Raw genomic sequence first — 19,639 nt, 5'->3', positions numbered from 1 at the left:
TCAGACACCACATGGGTGCTGGGAATTGAACCTGGGTCCTATGCAAGACCAGTAACTACTTTTTTCTTTCTTTTTAAATAGCATCACAGTTTATTAACTTCTAGGAGTCAAATCTAGGGCTTTCTGCATGCTATGAATACACTATTTTTTCTCTTCTTCCCCCCACCCCCCAGACCGGGTCTCAGTTTATAGTTTGAGGCCAGCAGGGGGTGGCTGACCCCATTAAGCCTGGGAAGCCACCTGATGTGGGTCCCAGGAACTTAATTCCAGTCCTTTTCAAGAGCCATTGAGCTGTCTTTCAAACCCACCCTCCCTCCAACCCCCAGGTTTCTCTGGGCAATCCTGGAACTCACTATGTAGACCAGGCTGTCCTTGAACTCACAGAGATCCACCTGCCTCTTCCTCCTGAGTGCTGGGATTACAGGTATGTGGCACCGCACCCTGCTCCACATTAGGATTTTTAATCCCTATTTCTTCTTGATTGCTCCCTTGAAGTCCCTGACACACACAAGGATGCAAGCCCTGCACAGGGAGCACAGAATTGATTTTATTGTTCCGAGTTCGGGTTCATTCCTATCATGGTCACTGGGTAGAGGCAAGTATGTCTTGCCTCCTTCAGTCTTGGTCCCACTGGGGTCTGCTCAGATTCTCTTCCATGTTCAAAGTGCACTGAGAAAGCTTCACAGTTTTAATACGTCCTAGATGTTCAACTGAAGCAGAGTGAGGAAATGGCCCTCCCCCCCCACCCACCTAAAACAAAGCAAAACAAATCCCCCCTAAACCCCAGCTGCTGCTGCTGCAGCCGTTATGAAAAAATAATACAAACTCTTCTTAAAAAATAGATCACACAGAAATAACTCAGAGGGCAGAGGCACCCAAGGAGGTGCGGGGCTGCGCCAGCCATTCAGGAGAGGCCCGGGAAGGGTGCTGAGATGAACCCGGGGGTGCTGGGGTGCTGGTGGATGGCTGCCTCATTCCCTCTGCCCAGGCTCTGTAGCGTGGGCTGGACCCTCCCTGTCAGCTGGATCCCAGGCATCATCTGCCCTTCCTCCTCCTGGGATCCCTGCTCATCCTGAGGACTGGTACCTACGTCTCGCTAAAGTGGCTTTGATCAAGAAATGAGATGGACCCCAAGCAAGAGTGAGGGCCACTGCCTGGCCAGTGGTCACATGAGATTGGACCTCTCTCTCTGCTTTGGTGTTTAGATCATTGTCAAGACTTGCTGCTACCTAGATTTCCCCCAAGGGGGCCCGGGGCTCCATGTGAAGTTCCTGGGAACATAACCTCTCCCTCCGCCAACACTCTCCATGCCCAGCCATCACAGGGGCTCACTTCTAAAGCTGCCTTGTAGCCCAGTCTTGCTGGGGAAGAGCTGCCAGCAGGCACAGTGTGCAGATGGCCACAGGCAAGGCATGGAATGGGTCCAGCTTCCCCGACCCTCTAGCTCATGCAAAGACAAGGGAGGGGGCAGCCCCCCAGAATGGGAGGTAAGGCGGGGCAATGTGACCAACCACATGTGTGTGCAGCCTGGTGACTTGGGGACCAGAGGCAGAGAGGCTGGGGGGCACCTGCATGAGGGGAGAAAGGCATGTCAGGGCCTGGGTCAGGGGCTATGGGTCTGGGCACCAGTGCCCTGGCTGAGGGTTCCATGCCTGGGCCACCTCCTGCTGAGGAATCTAGTGAGGGCATTTTCTCCAGAGGCGGGGATGGGGATGGCAGGGCCAGCTGGGCTCAGTCAGGGACCTCAGGGTGAGCAGGCAGTGAGCTCTCGCCCCGCCGGTATGTCTCCCAGAAGCCCCGCTCCAGTTGTTCCAGCTGTGGGCCCAGCGGCAGGTGGCCAGCCAAGTGCATGTGAAGTGTTTCCAGCCACTGCTCCAGTTTCACAAAAGAGGGCCTGGGGAGACACGCGACAGTCGGTAGATGGTGAGGCTGGCTCTTCTGAAGACCCGCATCTCCCCAAGGCTGCTTTGGGTTGAGTATCCTCCCCCCTCCCCCAACTCACCTCTTCTCGGGATCCAGGTCACAGCAGCGCACAGTGATGGGGAAGAAACTTGGGGGACAGTTGGGTGGACAGTAGCGGTCCAGGAAACCCCGCACATTCAGGCCAAAGTCCATAGTGCGAGGCAGATAGTCAGGGTCTGCATTCACACGCCCGATAATCTGTCCAGCACAAAGCCCGGTTAGCGTGGGACCTCTAAGCCTGCCAAATGCTCTAAGGACTGCTCAGGTAGGAAGGGCCAGGGACTGAGCACTGTATCCTGTCATGCCCTGCTCCAGCTTTAGGGAGCCACATTCCCAGGGCCTGAGGCCCATTGGAGAGTGGAGAGGAGCCACTGGGTCTGGACACAGCAGCTGCTCATGTGACCTACCTCACACAGGACAATTCCAAAGGAAAACACGTCCACCTTCTCGTCATAGCTACGACCTAATGGAGACCAAGAATCAGCGGGGGATACAGAACACTCAAGTGGCATGCATGAAGCCCTGTCTTCCATCCCCAGCAAGGCATAAACAGGGTGTGGTGGTGAGCGGCTATAATTCTGGCAGTTGGGAGGTGGAAGCAGGAGAGTCAGAAGTTGAAGGCTATCCTTGGCTACCAAGTCAGTTTGAGGACATCCTAAGCTAGATGAGACCCTTTCTCAAAACAACGCAGCAACAACTCAACCAAACCCACCCCACTGGGTCTGATGTGCCCCTGAGACCTCTGGGGTGAAGCAGTTTTCACCCTGCGAGGCTGACCCTGCTGCATGACTCTGGTCACCTCATACAGACGAGTTAAATCCCTGCAATGTAGAGACATTGTTTCACTGGGAAAAGGGTCTTGGAATGGAGTGGGGTGCAGTGGTAGAGTAGAGTGTGGGCTTAGCACTGGAGGCACTGAGGAAAAAAAATTAGGGAAAAAGGTGTCTGAGGGTGTGCGGTATTTGGCAGCTTGGGAAGTGACATCCCTGGGTCTGCCTAGGGCATAAATGCTATCTGAAACACGCTTTTCTTTCGTTTTTTAGTTTGAATATTTTAGATTATTTTACTCTGTGTATGAATGTTTTGTCTACACGTGCGCATGTGTACCAAGCGCATGCCTGGTGCCTGTGGAGGCCAGAAGGCATGCCATCCCCTGGAACTGGAGTCACACATGGTTAGGAGCTGCCGTGTAGGTGCTGGGAACTGAACCTGGGGCCTCTGCTGAGCAGCAAGCGCTCTTGACAGCTGAGGCACTACAGCCTGCTTGTTTTGTTTTTACACAGGGTCTCACTATGTAGGGCTGGGTGGCCCAGAACTCCCCATGACCAGGAAGGCTGGCCTCAAACTCACAGAGATCCATCTGCTTTTGCCTCCTGAGTATTAGGATAAAAGTGTCCAACATATGCCAATTTTCTTGGTGTTTTTGAGATGGGGCTTCACTCTAGCCCAGGCTAGCCTGAAACTCACTGTGTAGCTGAAACTGGCCTTGAACTCATAGCAATCCTCTTGCTTCTATCACCTACATACTAGGACTGTAGGTATGTGGCACCATCCTAGCTTATGCGCTGCTGGGATGAAACCCAGGACCTTCTGCATGCTAGGCAAGAACTCTATCAATTGAGCCACATCCCTACCCCATAAACACTTTTTTTTTTTTTTTTTTTGGTTTTTCAAGATAGGATTTCTTTGTGTAGCCTTGACTGTCCAGGAACTCCCTCCGTAGACCAGGCTGGCCTTGAGCTCACGCAGATCTGCTGCCTCCCCAAGTGCTGGGACTAAAGGCACGTGCTACCACTGCCTCGCTATAAACACCTTTTTAAAAAAAGCCTACCCTGGCGGTGGAGGTGCATACACAGGCAGGCAGAGGCAGGCAGATCTCTGAATTGGAGGCCAGCCTGGTGTACAGAGTGAGTACCAGAACAGCCAGGCTACACAGAAAAAACCCTGTCTTAAAACAATAAAACAACCCTAAAATAAAAATGAAAACAATAAAAAAACAAAGGCTGGCAGTCAGTGGTGTTGCATGCCTTTAATTCCAGCACTCCGGTGGTACAGGCAGGTGGATCTCTGTGAATTCAAAGCCAGCCTGATCTACATAGGGAGTTCCAGGACAGCCGGAACTACATAACAAAGAGGGCCTATCTCAAGCACAACAAACAAACAAACAAACAAGAGACAAAGCCAGACAAGCTGGTAGCGCTCACTTATAATTTCAGTACTTGGGACAGAATGCTTATCTAGCATATATAAGGCCTAGATTCTAGCCCAACACCCCATAACCTGAGCATGGTGTGGGCTGGAGACATGGCTCAGTGGTTAAAAGCACTGGGATTCCCAGCACCCACATGGCAGCTCACAACTGTCTGCAGCTCCAGGAGCTGACGCCCTCACGTAGGCAGACGTGCAGGCTAAACACCACTGCACATAAAATACAAATAAATAAATTGAAAAATGTTAAGCTCAGTCCCATAATCCCAAAACTCTGATGGTAGAGGCAGGAGGATTATGAGTGCAAGGTCGTCATTCTTGGCAACACAGTGAGTAGAGGCTAACCTGCATTAAATGAGACCTGGTCTTAAAAAAAAAAAAAAAAAAAAAAAAAAGGCCAGGTGTAATGTTGCATGCCCAGACGCAGGTATGTCTCTAGGAGTTCCAGGACAGCCAGGGCTACACAGTGAGACCTTGTCTCAAAGGAAAAAAAAAAAAAAGGTGGGTCACCTGACAATTAGAGCACAACCCTATGATCAACCAGAGGAAGGTAACTGCCTCCTACAAGCTGTGTTCTGATGGGCATGTCTGAGCGCCCACGCACATTGTGAAAACCAAACGAAACACCCACCCAAACTAAACAAAAGAGGGTGGCAGTGTAAGTGTGGTGGAGGCTGCAGGGAGGTGGCCACAGCCCAGCACACCCCAAGGGAGAAGCTGACCCCCGTTCAGAGCGAAGCAAGAGAGGTGGATAGAGGACCCAGAGAAAGCCAGAGGGCAGTGCAGCTGGGGTGGGGTGCTGGGGCTCCTCCGCCTGGGACGCCCTGGAGCAGCACTCACCGTTGATCATCTCTGGCGCCATCCAGTAGGGGTTACCCACCACCGTGTACCGCTTCTTGCGGTCCGGCTTCTTAAGGCTGCGCAGGTCTTCAGACTGACTCTTCTCCTCTACCATGAGTCGGGCCAGTCCAAAGTCAGCCACCACCACGTTCTTGTTCTGGAAATTTCAGAAGGCAGGCGGACCTGGTCCCCTCTCTGTCTGCTCCTATTTGAGATCTTTCCCTATAGTCCCACAGATGGCAAAGAGGATACACCCCAGGACCCAGGAACCTGTGTAGGGAAGGGACCGCCCTCTTCCCTGTGCTCCCAGCAAACACAGCTGTCTGAAACTTCTGGAGATTCCAGTGAGGGGCTAGAGGCTTGGTTTAGAGGTAGAAAGTCTGCCTAAGACCCCCCAGTGAGGGACTGAAAGCATGGCTTCATGCTTAGAGAGGCTGAGGGGCTAGAGTATGGTTCGGTAGTACAATCCTTGCTTAAAATTTCCCAGCGAAAAGCTAGGGCCCAGCTTGGCATTACAATACCCATCTGCCTAGAATCCCCGGCGAGGGGCTGATTACCATTTGAGGGCATGCCCCAGTGGTAGATAGCCTCAATGTCCTAGATCCCATTGCTAGAACTAAGAAAAGCACCCCCCCCAACTGACCTACCAGCTGGCATTTTACCAGAGGGGATGGAGGCCTACAGGCACTAGTCATGAGGCCAGACAGGTGGGTATGGGATGTGTGTCAGTTCCTGCCCCACCTGCTGCCTCTGTGAGGCCTTCTCCAGGTGAGTGTTCAGTGTCACTGGATGGGGGGCTGAGGGTCCTTCTCTTTGGGGTAAGCTGATCCTCTTAGGTCCTGCCTTCTCTCCCTTTACAGGTCATTTTTGAGTGTTCAGAGAGAGAGAGCAGACACCAAGGCTCTGCTGGGATGCAGGCCACCAAGAATCTAGACACCAGGCCAAGCAGGATCTGTGGAGCGCTTGCCCAGCTCACTCTTATGGCACCAGTGCCCGGAGTTCTGTGGCTCACCCTCGCGGTGTCCTACAACCTGGGGCTTTCCATCTTGCTGGGACACCCCAGCAGTTAGTACTGTCCTCTGGGCAGGCTCCTGGGCAGGCTGACAGGGCCTCGAGGACCCTAGGAACCTAAAACACCACAGTCAGGGACTCTACAGTCCTGGGGTTGTGTAGATTATGGCTCTGTACTGAAAGGCTTTAGGCAACACTGTCTTTTATATATGTGTTGAGTGTGTGTGTGTGTGGTGTGTTATTGGGAGTTGAACCAAGGTGTTCCCACAGGCTAGGCAAGGGCTCCACTACCAAGCCATGGCAGCTGCCATTACTGGGGGATTCTAGACAGGTGCTCTACCACTGAGCCACACCCCAGCCTGACTGGGGAGATTTTCAGCAGGTGCTCTACCACCGAGCGATACCCTGGTTCCTTGTTAGAAGATTCTAGCCTTATGCTTTACTCACCCAGGTCCTTAGGCTTCCAGGCCTTTTTTTTCCACTTTGTGATTTGAAGCAGGGTCTTGCTAAGTTGCCCTAGTCCTGATGTGGCTCTGCAGCTCCCAGGACCTGATCCTCCTACCTCAGCCTTCTTAGTTCAGATGCTGACTGTGGTAGTTTATTATGGGAGTAGGCCTCAAGGTGCTCCTGTTTGGCCCAGTTCCTCTGCTTTCTGTGGAACATCTGGGGACCTCTTAAACACCAGCCTGTAAACCTGCCTCTTATCCCCTTGGCCTCCACTGAAAAGTCCCTGCCAAGCCTCCTCTTCCAGAAGCATGCCCAGATGACCCTGCCCATCCCCTGATTTGCAGCTGTTGGTGCTGCCTGGGTAGCCTTTGCTACCTCAGGTGGTTTTTGTGAATGCTGCAGTGAAAGCTGGGGCTTTACATTTTCAGTGACTTTTCCCTTCATTGATCTGTTAAAACCCTGCACTGCTTGTGGGTCTGAGTTTCTGGTATCAAGTTGTAAAGGGCAGAGCCAGGACTGCAGCCCAGGTCTGCTTGCCTCTCACTCTGGTTATTGTTTGCCAAACCTCTAGTTCCATGAAAGCCCTGAGAGGAGCAGCTCATAGGTCCCTTTCTTCTCCAGCACACCCAGCTGCCCAGGCTGCTCACCTCACGGACCAGACAGTTGTGAGAGTTGAGGTCTCGGTGGATGATATTCATGGAATGGAGGTAGGCCTGAGGAAAGAGAACAAGGCCATCAGCAGGAGTGTCAACAGTCTCCCTGCCTCGGCCCTGGCCCTCCCCCGGTCTCAGCTGATGGGCTCCAGGAACCTGCTCTGTTGCTGAGCTGTACCCCGAGCCTTCACTGGGGGATTCTAGGTGGACACCTGCAGCGCTGCCACCTCGAAGCTCCCCCATAGGTTCTGCTCCCACAGCCCTTGTAGCAGAGAGGGTCATTCGAGTGAGCAGCGTCACTTACCATCCCTGATGCAATGTCCTTGGCAAAGCTGACCCTCTGACTCCACGGGTACTGGCTGTCCTGGGGGCAGGGAAGAATGGCAGGGATGGAGCCTGGCGGGCTGTGTGTGTGTGCGTGTGTGGCAGCACAGGAGAGGGGACAGCCGAGTCACAGGCACAGGTGTGGCAGTCTGAGGGCTCCCAGGCTGTCCTGTATCCATGGCTGCCTACTAACAGTTATCTTCTAAGAGCTGTGTGTGCATGCGCACAGCTCCAAGGCATCATTTTCCTGGTCTGTCAGAGGACAACTTGGGGGAGCAAATTCTCTCCTTCTGCCACTTGGGTCCCAGGGATCAAACTCTATCATTAGGTTTGGTGGCAAGCACTTTTACCTGCTGAGCCATTTCACTGGCCCTTGTTTGCTTTTTTGAGACATGATGTTCTATGTAGCCCAGGCTGGCCTTGGACTCTGAGTTTCCTGCTTCAGCCTCGGGGTTAGGATTATAGACCCTAAAGGCATCTTTGCTCAACAGAACTGATTTCACAGTAAGGGTTCACGCATGTTCTCCTATGGTTCCCAATCCAGCTCCTCTGGGTATATGTCTGTTGGGTACTGACGGGCAGATGGCAGAAACTATGACCCATGAGTCCATTATAGGTAGTAGTATAGTATAACCTATTAAACTTCCTCAAAACCCTGTATTTTTGGCTTTTTAAAAAAATATATTCACTTTGCTTTCTTTTCTTTCTATTTATTGTTATTTTTTGAGACAGGATGGCCCTGGCTATCCAGGAACTAACTCTGTAGACCAGGTTGGCTTTGAACTCACAAAGATTGTGTTTCCATCTCCACAGTGATGGGATTACAGGTATACGCCATCATGCTGGGCTTTTAAGTGAGTCTTCAGCATTGAACCCAGGTCCTCATGTTTGTGAAACACTCTGCCCACTGAGCCATCCCCCCAGCCCCCATTTCAAGTTTCCAACCAGGCCAAGCCAACCTCCACAGTCAAAGCTGAAGGTTCAACAAGCCATCTGCACTCTCCGTGGCAGTCAGCTCTGGAGAGAATGGGGCCTCCCTCTGCTACAGTGTGGACTGGGGTATCCCCAGAGGCCCATGCATTAACGCCCAGTCTCTATCTAGCATGGCACTAGTGGGAAGTGATGTAGCTTCCAGAGGTAGAGCTAAGCAGAAATGTCTTAGGTTATTGGTGGCCACTGCCCTGCAAGGGGACAGTGGGATCCTGGCATCTGCCCCTCAGTTCCCTTTTCTTTTTGCTTTTCCCTTCCTTCCTTCCTTCCTTCCTTCCTTCCTTCCTTCCTTCCTTCCTTCCTTCCTTCCTTTCTCCCTCCCTCCCTCCCTCCCTCCCTCCCTCCCTCCCTCCCTCCTTCCTTCTTTCTTTGTGTGTGTGTATTTAGAAAGGGTTTCAGTACATAGCCCTGCCTGTCATAGAATTTCCTCTGTAGACCAGGCTCGCCTTGAACTCCTAAAGACCCACCTGCCTGTTGCCCTAGTGCTGGGATTAAAAGTCTGAGCCACCATGCCAGGTTTATGCAGGGCTGGGAACGGAAGTCAAAGCCTCACCATGCTAGCCTAGCCAGCACTCCACCCACAGAGCCACGCCTCCAGCCCTGCTTACCATGCTCTTGATGATGCCCCGCAGGGTGCCACCCTTGATGTACTCCGTGATGAAGTTCAGCCGCTTGTCCTTGTACAGCACACCGATGAACTTGAGCACGTTGGGGTGCTCCAAGCACCGCATGACCTTCACCTGGAGGGTACACACAGGCTGGGTCTGGGCCTTCTCCCCTTGCTCTGTCCCATACGAATAGCAAGGAACCCAGTCTCCTCTCACCCAGTAAACTACCGCGTCTTCTGTTCTTTGAGAATGTCTCTCAAGCCCAACAGTGGTGGTGCACATCTGTAATCCCAGTACTCAGGGAGGCAGAGGCAGCCGGATCTCTGTGAGTTCGAGAGCAGCCTGGTCTATAGAAAGAGTTCCAGGACAGCCAAGGCTACACAGAGAAACCCTTTTTGGAAAAACGAAAGAAAACAAAACAAGTGTGTCTCTCATAGCTTTGGCTGGTCTTGAACTAATTATGTAGCCATGGAAGTCCTTAAACTCTGATCCCCCCACCACCATCACCTAGGTACTGGGATAACAGGCATGTACCACCAAGGCCAGCTTTGGTCTTAGAACCTAGAGCTTCGTGCATGGTAAGCAAGTATCTCCCAACCTGCGCCCCCTAAGCCCATGGCTGTTCTGACTTCCCTGTCTTTTTTGTGTGAATGTCTCACGCAGCCCAGGCTGACTTGAACTCTAATCTTCTTGCCTCCATCTTCCGAGTGCCTCTCTACACCGGACACCATGATACATGTGCCTGGTGTCTGAGATGCTGGGGACTGAATCCAGGGCCTCAGGCATGCTAGGCAAGCCCTCTACCAACTGAGCCAAACCCATGGCCTGTGGCTGCCCTGTCCCCAGTGAGGCCTAACCCCTCTCACCTCTTTCACCAGACAGTACATGTAACACATCCATCTGGAGCTCTGTTCCCCGGAGGGGAGCAGACATGTGAGGCATGTGACTGTCCCTCTCCACTGACCTCCTTGAGGAACGTCCTCTGGGTCTCCTCGTCAAACCGGATAAGTTCCTTCATCACCATCACCTCGCCTGTTTCTCGGTGTGTAACCTATGTTGGGGACATGGAGGAACAAAACTCAGGGACAAGTAGGACATGGTAACACACACCTGTAACTCTATCCACTTGGGAGGATGTCATGTCCAAGGCCAGCCTGGATTATTTAGTTGAGTTTGAGGCTAGCCTGGGCAACTTAGTGAGACCTTGAGACCTTGTCCTGATATGAAAATAAAGCCAGGCATGCTAGTGCATGAGTGTGATCCCAGTACTTGGGAGGTGAAGACAGAGGGTCAGGAGTTCAAGGTCATCCTCAGCTAGACAGCGAGTTCAAGGCCAGGCTGAGTTACAGAAGACTTTCTCCTTAAAAACAACAACAACAACAACAAACCCCACAAAATTCCAAGTCTATCCATGTACAGTCCCTTCCCTCTCAGTAGCTCAGGGAAGTCCAGGAAAAAGTGGGGTAACACTGGGCTGAGGGTCTAGGATCTAGACTCTCCCTGTGTTGGATTCCCAGCAGGACAGTGAGGGAAGAGGTGGTCAGAGGTGGCACCCAACCTGGCCCTCCCCATCGGCATACCTTGATGGCCTGGCCGAAACAGCCCTTGCCCAACACCTCCCCATGGATGAGGTCAGAGGGCCGGAAGATGCGGTGCGGTCGGCAGACCACTCGGAGGGATTCGGAGCGGCCCAGGTCCTTTCGCTGGGAGGCTGGCGAGGACAGTGAGCCAGCACCAGGGGATGTGTCAATACTGCAGCTCCTCCTGGGGAAAGGCACACAGGCCCCATGCTGTGGGGAGCTGGCACCCGGCTGAGTCTGAAACACCCAGATGCTCACTCCCCAGCCCCGAGAGCAGGTGGTACAGCCCAGTGTCGTGGGGGCAGCCACACAGCTGTCTGCTCACTAGAAGGTGCCCATGGCCTCTGCTTGGTGGCACAGGCTCAGCTGACACCCAGCCTGGGATGCCCAGTAACTGCATACACACAGATATGGCCCCTTATGGCCTGAGCTCTGGACAGATGGAGACGACGGAGTACATGCCTTGCAAAGTACAAACCTCTCAGGGCAGTGGTGGCACACACCTTTAGTCCCAGCATTCAAGAGGCAGAGACGGGCGGATCTCTCTGAGTTGGACCAGTGAGGTCCACAAAGCCAGTTCTTTTTTATTTATAGCTGATCGTGCATTCTTGCTATTTTCCCATCCTTCATTTTCTCTGCTCATGCTTTCTCACTGGGAATGTAGTGAGGAGGTGCTGGGCAGGAGCACTTGGCATGTCAGCACGAGGACTTCAGTTCAGACCCCCAGCAGCTCCATGTATAAAAGTCACACACCTGTAACCCCAGTGCTGGGGGAGCAGGGTTCAGTGAAGAGGCCCTGCCTCAAAAGTACGGTGGAAGGAGCCAGGCGCAGTGACCTGTAATCTTAGCATTAAAGAGGCAGAGGCAGGCAGATCTCTGTGAGTTCAAGGTCAGGTTGATCTACAAAGTGAGTTCAGGACAGCCAAGGCTACACAGAGAACCCTGTCTGGAAAAAAAACAAAACAACAACAACAAAAGGGCTGGAGAGATGTCTCAGAGGTTAAGGGTACTGACTGTTCTTCCAAAGGTCCTGAGTTCTGAGTTCAACTCCCAGCAACCACATGGTGGCTCACAGTCATCTATAGTGAGCTCTGGTGCCCTCTTCTGGCATGCAGGTATATATGCAGGCAGAATACAGTATAAACAAAACAAACAAACAAACAAACAAACAAAAAACCCAAAAAAAAACTGGAGAGATGGATCAGCAGTTAAGAGCTAAGAGTGAGCCAGGTGTACTAATTTACACCTTTAATCCCAGCACTCAGAAGGCAGAGGCAGGTGGATCTCTGAGTTCCAGACCAGTCTTGTCTGCAGAGCAATTTCCAGGTCTACAAATAGAAATCCAATCTCAAGAAACAAAACAAAACAAAACAAAAAGAAAACCAGGTGGTGGTCCAAGCCTTTGGTCCCAACACTCAGGAGGCAGAGACGGGGGCAGATCTTTGTGAGTTTGAGGCCAGCCTGGGCTGCAGAGATAGTTCCAGAACAGCCAAGGCTACACAAAGAAACCTTGTCTTGAAAAACCAAAAAAAAAAGAAAAACAAAACAAAACAAAAACTGAGAGAAAGAAAGAAAAGAAAAGAAAAGAAAAGAAAAGAAAAGAAAAGAAAGAAAAGAACAAGGCTATTATCCCAGAAGGAAACTCCTCAAAGGGCTTCTCCACGAGTCCTGGAGAGGTCCCAGGGTAAGTGGGACACACAACAGGCTGCCCCTGAGTCCTATTCTTGTGTCCCTCCTCGTGGCTCTTCCGGTTCAAGGATACCTGAGGACTCATGGTGCCCGCTGCCTGGACCACTGCAGTAGACCACTAGCCAAATCAACTGGGACATCCCACATCAAGTTCCTTTCTTGTCTTGGACCACAGTAATCTTTGTGTGGTGACAAGCCTTCAAAAGACACCTCTAGGCACGGAAGAAGGTCCAAAGCCCCTGGTCTATCTGATGCCCTGGAATTAGCCTGTCAGCCCCAACGTTCCCATCACCCCAAGCCAATCAGTAGCTGCTCCATGAAGTCAAGACGCCCATGCCTATCTCTGTGAGCATGTACAGGCCCCAGTCACTCTCCACTTCACTCATTTGTAGAGTTATTATTTGTATCTATGTGTGGGTTTGTGTATGTGGGCACATGTCCTGAGGAGGCCAGAGAAAGGATATCAGATCCCTTGGGAACGGCAGAGGTGAGCCACCCAGAGAGGGCAGGGAACCAAACTCTGGTCCTTTGGGGGAAATGTATACAATCTTTTTCTTTTTGGGGAGGGGGAAGGGAACAGGGTTTCTCTGTGTTGCCTTGGCTGTCCTAGAACTCACTTTGTAGACCAGGCTAGTTGAACTCAGAGAGCCACCTGCCTCTGCCTCCTGAGTGCTGGGACTAAAGGCATTTGCAACAATGCCCAGCTATGGATGTACAGATTCTTAAGTCTTTGTTTTTGTTTTTTTTTTTCCTGAGACAGGATCCTACTATGTAGACCAGGCTAGCTCAGAACTCAAGAGATCCATCTGCCTCTGCCTCCTGAGTGCTGGGATTAAAGGTGTGCGCCATCCCTAGCACACTCTTGCCTCTTAACTGCTGATCCATCTCTTCGGAGGCAGGGCCTCTTGACTGAAGCCTGATCCCCCAGCACTGGGGTTACAGGTGTGTGGCTTTTTTTTTTTTTTTTAAGATTTATTTATTTATCATTTATACAATATCCAGCCTGCATGCCAGAAAAAGGCGCCAGACCTCATTATAGATGGTTGTGAGCCACCATGTGATTGCTGGGAATTAAACTCAGGACCTTTGGAAGAACAGCCAGTGCTCTTAACCTCTGAGCCATCTCTCCAGCCCAGTGTGTGGCTTTTTTCATGGAGCTGCTGGGGGTCTGAACTGAAGTCCTCGTGCTGACATGCCAAGTGCTCCTGCCCAGCACCTCCTCACTATATTCCCAATGAGAAAACATGAGCAGAGAAAATGAAGGATGGGAAAATAGCAAGAATGCACGAGCAGCTTACATTAATAGCAATGGGCTGAGTATTTAAAATGATGGCATGATACATACTGCTACCAAGCCAACGATATTAATGGAATTTATACTGTTTATATTAATGCCACTATTTAAAAAAATTCAAAACTTGGTACATTAAAGTGATAACATTTTTTTCTTATTTATTTTTAATAAACGGGGTTTTATGTAGCTCAGGCTAGTCTCTAACTCACTAGGTAGCTGAGGATGAACTTCTGATCCTCTTGCTTCTGGGTTTACAGGCATGCCACCACGCCTGGTTTATGTGGTGCTGGGGGTGATCCGGAGCAGTGTGCACGCTAGGTTAGCACTCTGCTTACTGACCTATGCCTGCCCCTCACTGACACCTCTGCTCTGTTCATCTGCCCACACAAAAACGTCCTGCTTCCTGAATAAACTTTAAAATTAGAGAGAAGGCCTTCGTGATGGCTGGGTGGGTAAAGGCACCAACAACCTCAGTTGAACAAGCCCAACAACCTCATTTCAATCCCCTGGACACATGGCAAGAGCAGAGAGCTGGTTCCTGCAAGATGTCCTCTGACCGCTACCCAGGCGCTGTGGCATTTTCATTCCCATCTCCGTGCCCCTCTCCCTACAAAGTAAATGAATAAATCAATGCAAACATTAAAGTGAAAAAAGAAGAGCCATGGGTCTGCCTGGGAAGGTCCCTGAAACCTCCAGCTGGGGGCGCTTGTTCACCGTTTCCTCTTTTTTGTCCTGGCATCTTTTAGGATGCTGGTGGAGTTGAAAGAGCAGTGCCTGCACATGTGGGGGAGCAGGGTGACTTACAAGACAGCTTTCTGCCGGGTAGAGCTGCCTGCCTGTCCACTGGGAGTATGCACCGGGGAGCCCAGGGGGCTCGGATCCGACACTGGCCCGTGGCCCAGCGAGTCATGAGGGTCGTGCTCAAGGGTCAGCTGGAGCAGCCGGCTGGTCTCCTGGATCAGCAAGTCGATCTGGGGACAGGCGAGGGCACAGGTGAGCCTCCTGAGGTGGCAGCAGAGCCCAGGTGTGAAGGGCCTACTTCTGTGGCTCCGTCTTGCCCCAGCCTTAGATCCCCGTGGCCCTACCTCATCCAGTGGGACATTCCGGATGGGTGTGCCGTTGATCTCCAAGATGCGATCTCCAACGTGGATGGAATTCTTCACATCAGGGCTCATGCATCCTGGGTCCACTCTGGGGGTACAGCAGCAGTTAGACCGGTTCCTTCCCACCTGTGCCCTTGAGCCCTAAGAGGGAACTTTTAAAAGCAAGACCACCAGATGTGGGATGGGAAGGACAATGGCCCCACCTTTGGTGGAAACTGCAGTATACTGAGTTTTCAGCTGTTTCCTTAAGATTTACAAGGTTTTACATGTGTGTTTTGCCCAAGTGTATGTACATACACCAGGTGCCTGCCTGGTGGCCACAAGGGTTGTCAAATCCTCCGGAGCTGGACTTACAGATGTTGTGAGCTGCCATGTGGATGCTGGGACCCGAACTTACAGAGTAGCCAATGCTCTTAACCGCTGAGCCATCCCTCCAGCCCCATTTTTATCTTGTTATTAGCATGTATTAACTATGCTTAATGACAGGCTTCATTAAAACAACTTCAAATACTACCTAATCTATTTCGATCACATTCCCTTTCACTGCTCTCCCTCCCACCCTTTGCAATTGGTCCCCTTCTGCTTTCACGTCTCTTCTTCTTTTGGAGGGTGACCAAATGAGTTTCCTTAGAGTTGCTTACAGAGGACATCGTCCTAACTCCAGAATTACAAGCACAGCTGCCTGTTTGACTAAAAGAAAAAAAAAATTTTTAAATATTCATTTATTTATTGTGTGTATGTATGTGTAAATCAGAAGACAGCTTGTAGGAGTTGGTTCTTTCCTTCCACCTGGGAATGAAATTCAAGTTGCCAGGCCTGGTGGCAAAAGTCTTTACCTGCCAAGCCATCTTGATAGACCCTGGCTTTTGTAAAGTGGATTCTGGGGGAGTGACCTCAGTTCCTCGTGCTTGGGCATTCTGGGTCAGAATAAACTGACTCAGTGCCTGTAGCCCGAGCCCTCTGAAACCATGGGCTTCGATCAACCTCTCCCACTTAAGTTGCTTATGTCGGTTACTCTGTCACAGTGACAGAGAGCTAACTAATACAGTCAGGTTGCTGTACCAGAGCCCCATCTGGTGTGGCGGCTTACTCACCCTTGGACACGAACGGTGTGCGAATGCTCTGTGCCAGAGCCTGGTGGACCGTGAGGAGGGTCGATGGAGACAGACAGGCCTCGCTTGCCATGGGCAGAGGCTGGGATAGACACTAGGGTAACTGTGTGGGGCAGGTGGGAGCCAGGTGAGTCAGGCAGGATGTGTTCAATGACTGGTGTTACCACAGTCTGGTAGTAGCAGTGCCCGCTGTGAAGGTCGCCAGCAGTGTGGACCCGAGAGGAGGGGAAGAAAACAGTGTCAGGGGAGAGGAAGTGCTTCTCTGCAGCCCAGAGCCCTAGGCACCTCCGTCCTCCCATTACCCTCCCCCAGCAAACTGGTGGGACTCGGGGCAGGACAGAGCATGACCCTCAACTCTGGGTCTTAGTTATTCTGGTTAATAGTTTTTAAAAATTCCATTTATTTATGTGTGCATATGCTCAAGTATATGTGTGCCAAACTGCGTGGCTGTGTGTGTGTGTGTGTGTGTATGTATACACACACAATTTGCAGGAATCAATTCTCTCCTTCCATGACACTGGTCCTGTGGATTAAACTTAGGCTGTTAAGTCTGGCAGCCAATGCCTTTATACTTGCTGAGGCGTCTCATCAGCAGTTACATTTTTAAATTATATTTATTATTTATGTCTGTCCATGTATGGGCTGGGGGAGGCACATGTCACAGAGCGAGAATGAAGGTCAGAGGATAATTTTTGAGTCAGTTCTCTCCTTTTACCACATGGGTCCTGGGGATGGAACTCAGGTTCATTAGGCTTAGCAGCAAGCACCTTTATCACTAAGCCATCTAGCTGGCCCCATTCTGGCTCTGTCTATCCCATGATATTGTCAGATGGCCAAGATAAGGCAAGGCCCTTGGGGATACATCTTGTTTGGGAGGAAGTCATTAAAAACCCATTTGGGATCAGGTCCTGTTGTTCTCGAATCCAGCTTTGTTGCTGTTTTGTAAGAGAATCTGTCTGGTGCTTTTTTTTTTTTTTGTTCCTGGCTCTGGGGAGAAAGACTCTAAGTCCTTGGAACAGGGGGATCATTGTTATTTATGAGCCTTTTGGAGGATGCTTGAGTCTATGCAAATGAGATGAGTCAGATCAGGGCTGGTCCCACAGACTGACCATGACTAAAGGCTTGGGGCTTCTAGACAGCCTGGATTCTCAGGAGCAGACTAGAGACAGAGCTTAACCGATTGGCCAGATGACTTATAAGGGCTCAGTGACAGCCCTGGATCCTGGACCTCAGTGTGGCATCCTGGGTAGTAAACATAAGATGGGCTGGAGAGAGGTGGAAGGCATCCTCATTTGGTGGCTTCTGGGCTGTGTCCCTTGTAATGCAACTGTGAGCCAACACATAACACCATTTGAAGTTCTATGAGTCAGTCATTTAGCAAACTATCAAACTTAGGGTCACTGGATTGGAAACCAGTTGCTTTAATTGTGTGAGGACCCTGAGGATGCCTATGTGTGCAGCAGGAATAGACCTGCTGGTGATGGGATCTGGAGCCGCTGGTGTTCGAACCAGTTTTGTGGCTAGAGCCAGAATTACACTGCATAGGCAGAAGGAAGAGAGCTTGTGTTGGGGCCACTTTTGGTTTCTGTCATTTTCTTTCTCTTTTTTTGTAGAACTGAGAACTGAATCTAGAGCCTTACATATGACATAGAAGACCTCTACCACTGAGCCACATCCCAGCCCCTTACTGGGGAATTCTAGGCAGGTGCTCTATCATGGAGCTACATCCACAGCTCTCTTTCTACTTCTTCATCTCACTAAGTTTCCCAGGCTGGCCTAGAACTTGCAATCTTCTTGTTTTAGCCTCCTGAAAAGTAGGGGATGATACCCACCGAGATTTCTGCCATTTCTACGTGGTGTCAGGGAGCAACGGCACTTTGTCCTCTCCTCCTTTACAGTGTGGAAATAAAAGCATGGGCAGCCTTGCTGACAGATGCAGGCCCCTAAGCTCACAGAGTCCCACAGTACTCACCAGTATAGCTTAGAGTGCTCCACCAGTGTGTAGGTGTCCCCATCACCGATGAAGGTTCCACAGGTGAGGCAGGTGAAACACTCGGGGTGGTACTTCAGCTCCCCGGCCACCTGTAGGGGTGGGGACACAACCCAGCTTAGTGGTGCCTGCAGTCCCCACAGCCACCATCATTCTCCTCTTGGGGGAAAGCAGGGCAACCCGGACAGACTCTTGCTGGACGACAGAGGGCTGGAAGATCTGAACAGAGGAAGAGACAGGCTCAGAACGCACAGGGGACGATGGCAGGGAGAGAGGTGGGAGGGGAAGGTAGCTCACCATGACCAGGCCTTTAGTGATGTGCTCAGAGCACCCGTGGCAAGACTCGCCATAGCGGGCCCAGTAGTCCTTCTTGCAGAAGAGTTGTCCATCCTTCTCATAGTACTGGTGTGAAAGGGAGGCGCTACACTCACAACACCTGGATGGAGAGGGGCGGGGCTGAGGATGGCTACACCCACCATCTCTACACAGCTTTTTTTTTTAATTAAAAAAACCATTTTTACCCATGTGTGTATGCCTGCTCATCATGAAGCCCAGGCTGGCCTCAGTCTAACATTCCTTTTCATTTTTTTTTTTTAGTGTTTATTTTATTTGATGTGTATCACGTGTGTACGGTGCCTGAGGAAGCCTTGGAGCTTGGAGCTGGCGTTGTGGGCAGTTAATGACATGGACACTAGGATATATGCTTGAGTGCTCCTCAAAAGCACCCAGCATTCTTGGCCCTGGAGCCTCTCTCCAGCCACCATCTATAGGTGTTTATCTTTGGATTTCACTCTTAAAAACCCAAATAAAATCAGGGCTGGAGATGTATTTCCATTGGTAGAGAGCTTGCCTGGCATATAAAGCTCTGTCTCAAAAAACAAAATCAATCAATCAAACAAACCAACCAAAAAAGCAAAAATGAAATTAAGAGTAAGAGAAAGGTAAGCAGGCGTGGAGGCACAGGTAGGCATGTAATTTCAGCAGTTGGGAAGCTGAGGTAAGAGCTCAAACTGCAGACAGCATGGGCTACACAGTGAGACCCGGTCTCAAACAAACACACACGAAGAATTACACTGGGCTGGTGGTACTAACCTGTCATCCCAGCATGCAGGACACAGTGGCAGAAAGGTTAGAAGTTCAAGGTCATGTTTGGTTACATGCTCTATAGTGAGTTCCAGGCCAGAACAGGGCAGGAAATGCTCTCTTGAAAGTAAAAGGAGGGCTGGAGAGCTGGCTCAGCTGTTCTTCCAGAGGACCTACATTCATTTCCAGCACCCCAGGTGGCAGCTCACAACCACTGTAACGCCTGCTGCAGGGGGTCTGACACCATCTCCGGCCTCTGTGGCTACCAGGCACACACATATGTGCAAGGAAAACTCATACACATCAAATAAAATAAACACTAAAAAAAAAAAAAAAAAAAAAAAAAAAAAAAGAAACAAAAGAAAGAAAAGGAATGTTAGACTGAGGCCAGCCTGGGCTACATGACAAGTTCCAGGACAGGCCGGACTCCAATTTATTTAATAAAGTAAGATCCTTCCTCCAATTTATTTAATAATTAAATTAAAAAATTAAAAAGTAAAAGAAAAATAAATATAAAAAGTCGTACCTTGTGAACACTGCAGCCTGTATTGACATCCAGAGCTTAGACTGTGGGAGCAGTGATAGATAAAACCCCTTTTTCTGTTTTTATCAATTATTAAAGATAGCTATGCACAGTGGTGCACACCTTTGACTTCAGCAGTTGGAGGCAAAGGCGGGTGGACCTCCTGAGTTACAGGCTCTCCTGATCTAGAGTCTGTTTTGGGCTAGCTAGAGTTACACGGGA

General features: G+C 50.7%; 1 protein-coding gene across 2 annotated transcripts in view; it reads right to left on the bottom strand.

Annotated features, from left to right (window-relative positions):
- Positions 1–525: 525 nt before the first annotated feature.
- Positions 526–19,639, bottom strand: part of Limk1 (LIM domain kinase 1) — a 33,427-nt gene continuing 14,313 nt past the window's right edge. For both annotated transcript variants that reach the window (XM_021646678.2, XM_060382229.1), the window contains 14 exons: positions 18,109–18,247; positions 17,794–17,903; positions 15,804–16,010; positions 14,692–14,797; positions 14,411–14,577; positions 10,624–10,807; positions 10,008–10,094; positions 9,044–9,175; positions 7,426–7,485; positions 7,116–7,181; positions 5,011–5,167; positions 2,370–2,425; positions 2,003–2,160; positions 526–1,894 (listed from right to left, as the gene is read on the bottom strand). In XM_021646678.2, the coding sequence (XP_021502353.1) occupies positions 1,732–1,894; positions 2,003–2,160; positions 2,370–2,425; positions 5,011–5,167; positions 7,116–7,181; positions 7,426–7,485; positions 9,044–9,175; positions 10,008–10,094; positions 10,624–10,807; positions 14,411–14,577; positions 14,692–14,797; positions 15,804–16,010; positions 17,794–17,903; positions 18,109–18,247 (1,792 nt within the window). In that variant the 3' untranslated portion in view covers positions 526–1,731. The remainder of the gene's footprint in view (positions 1,895–2,002; positions 2,161–2,369; positions 2,426–5,010; positions 5,168–7,115; positions 7,182–7,425; positions 7,486–9,043; positions 9,176–10,007; positions 10,095–10,623; positions 10,808–14,410; positions 14,578–14,691; positions 14,798–15,803; positions 16,011–17,793; positions 17,904–18,108; positions 18,248–19,639) is intronic.

The sequence above is a fragment of the Meriones unguiculatus genome, chromosome 4 (genome assembly GCF_030254825.1).
Source record: "Meriones unguiculatus strain TT.TT164.6M chromosome 4, Bangor_MerUng_6.1, whole genome shotgun sequence".
Classification (NCBI taxonomy): Eukaryota; Metazoa; Chordata; class Mammalia; order Rodentia; family Muridae; genus Meriones; species Meriones unguiculatus.
The sequence above is the reverse complement of the archived record's forward strand: the minus strand, read 5'-3'. Positions and strand labels throughout refer to the sequence as shown.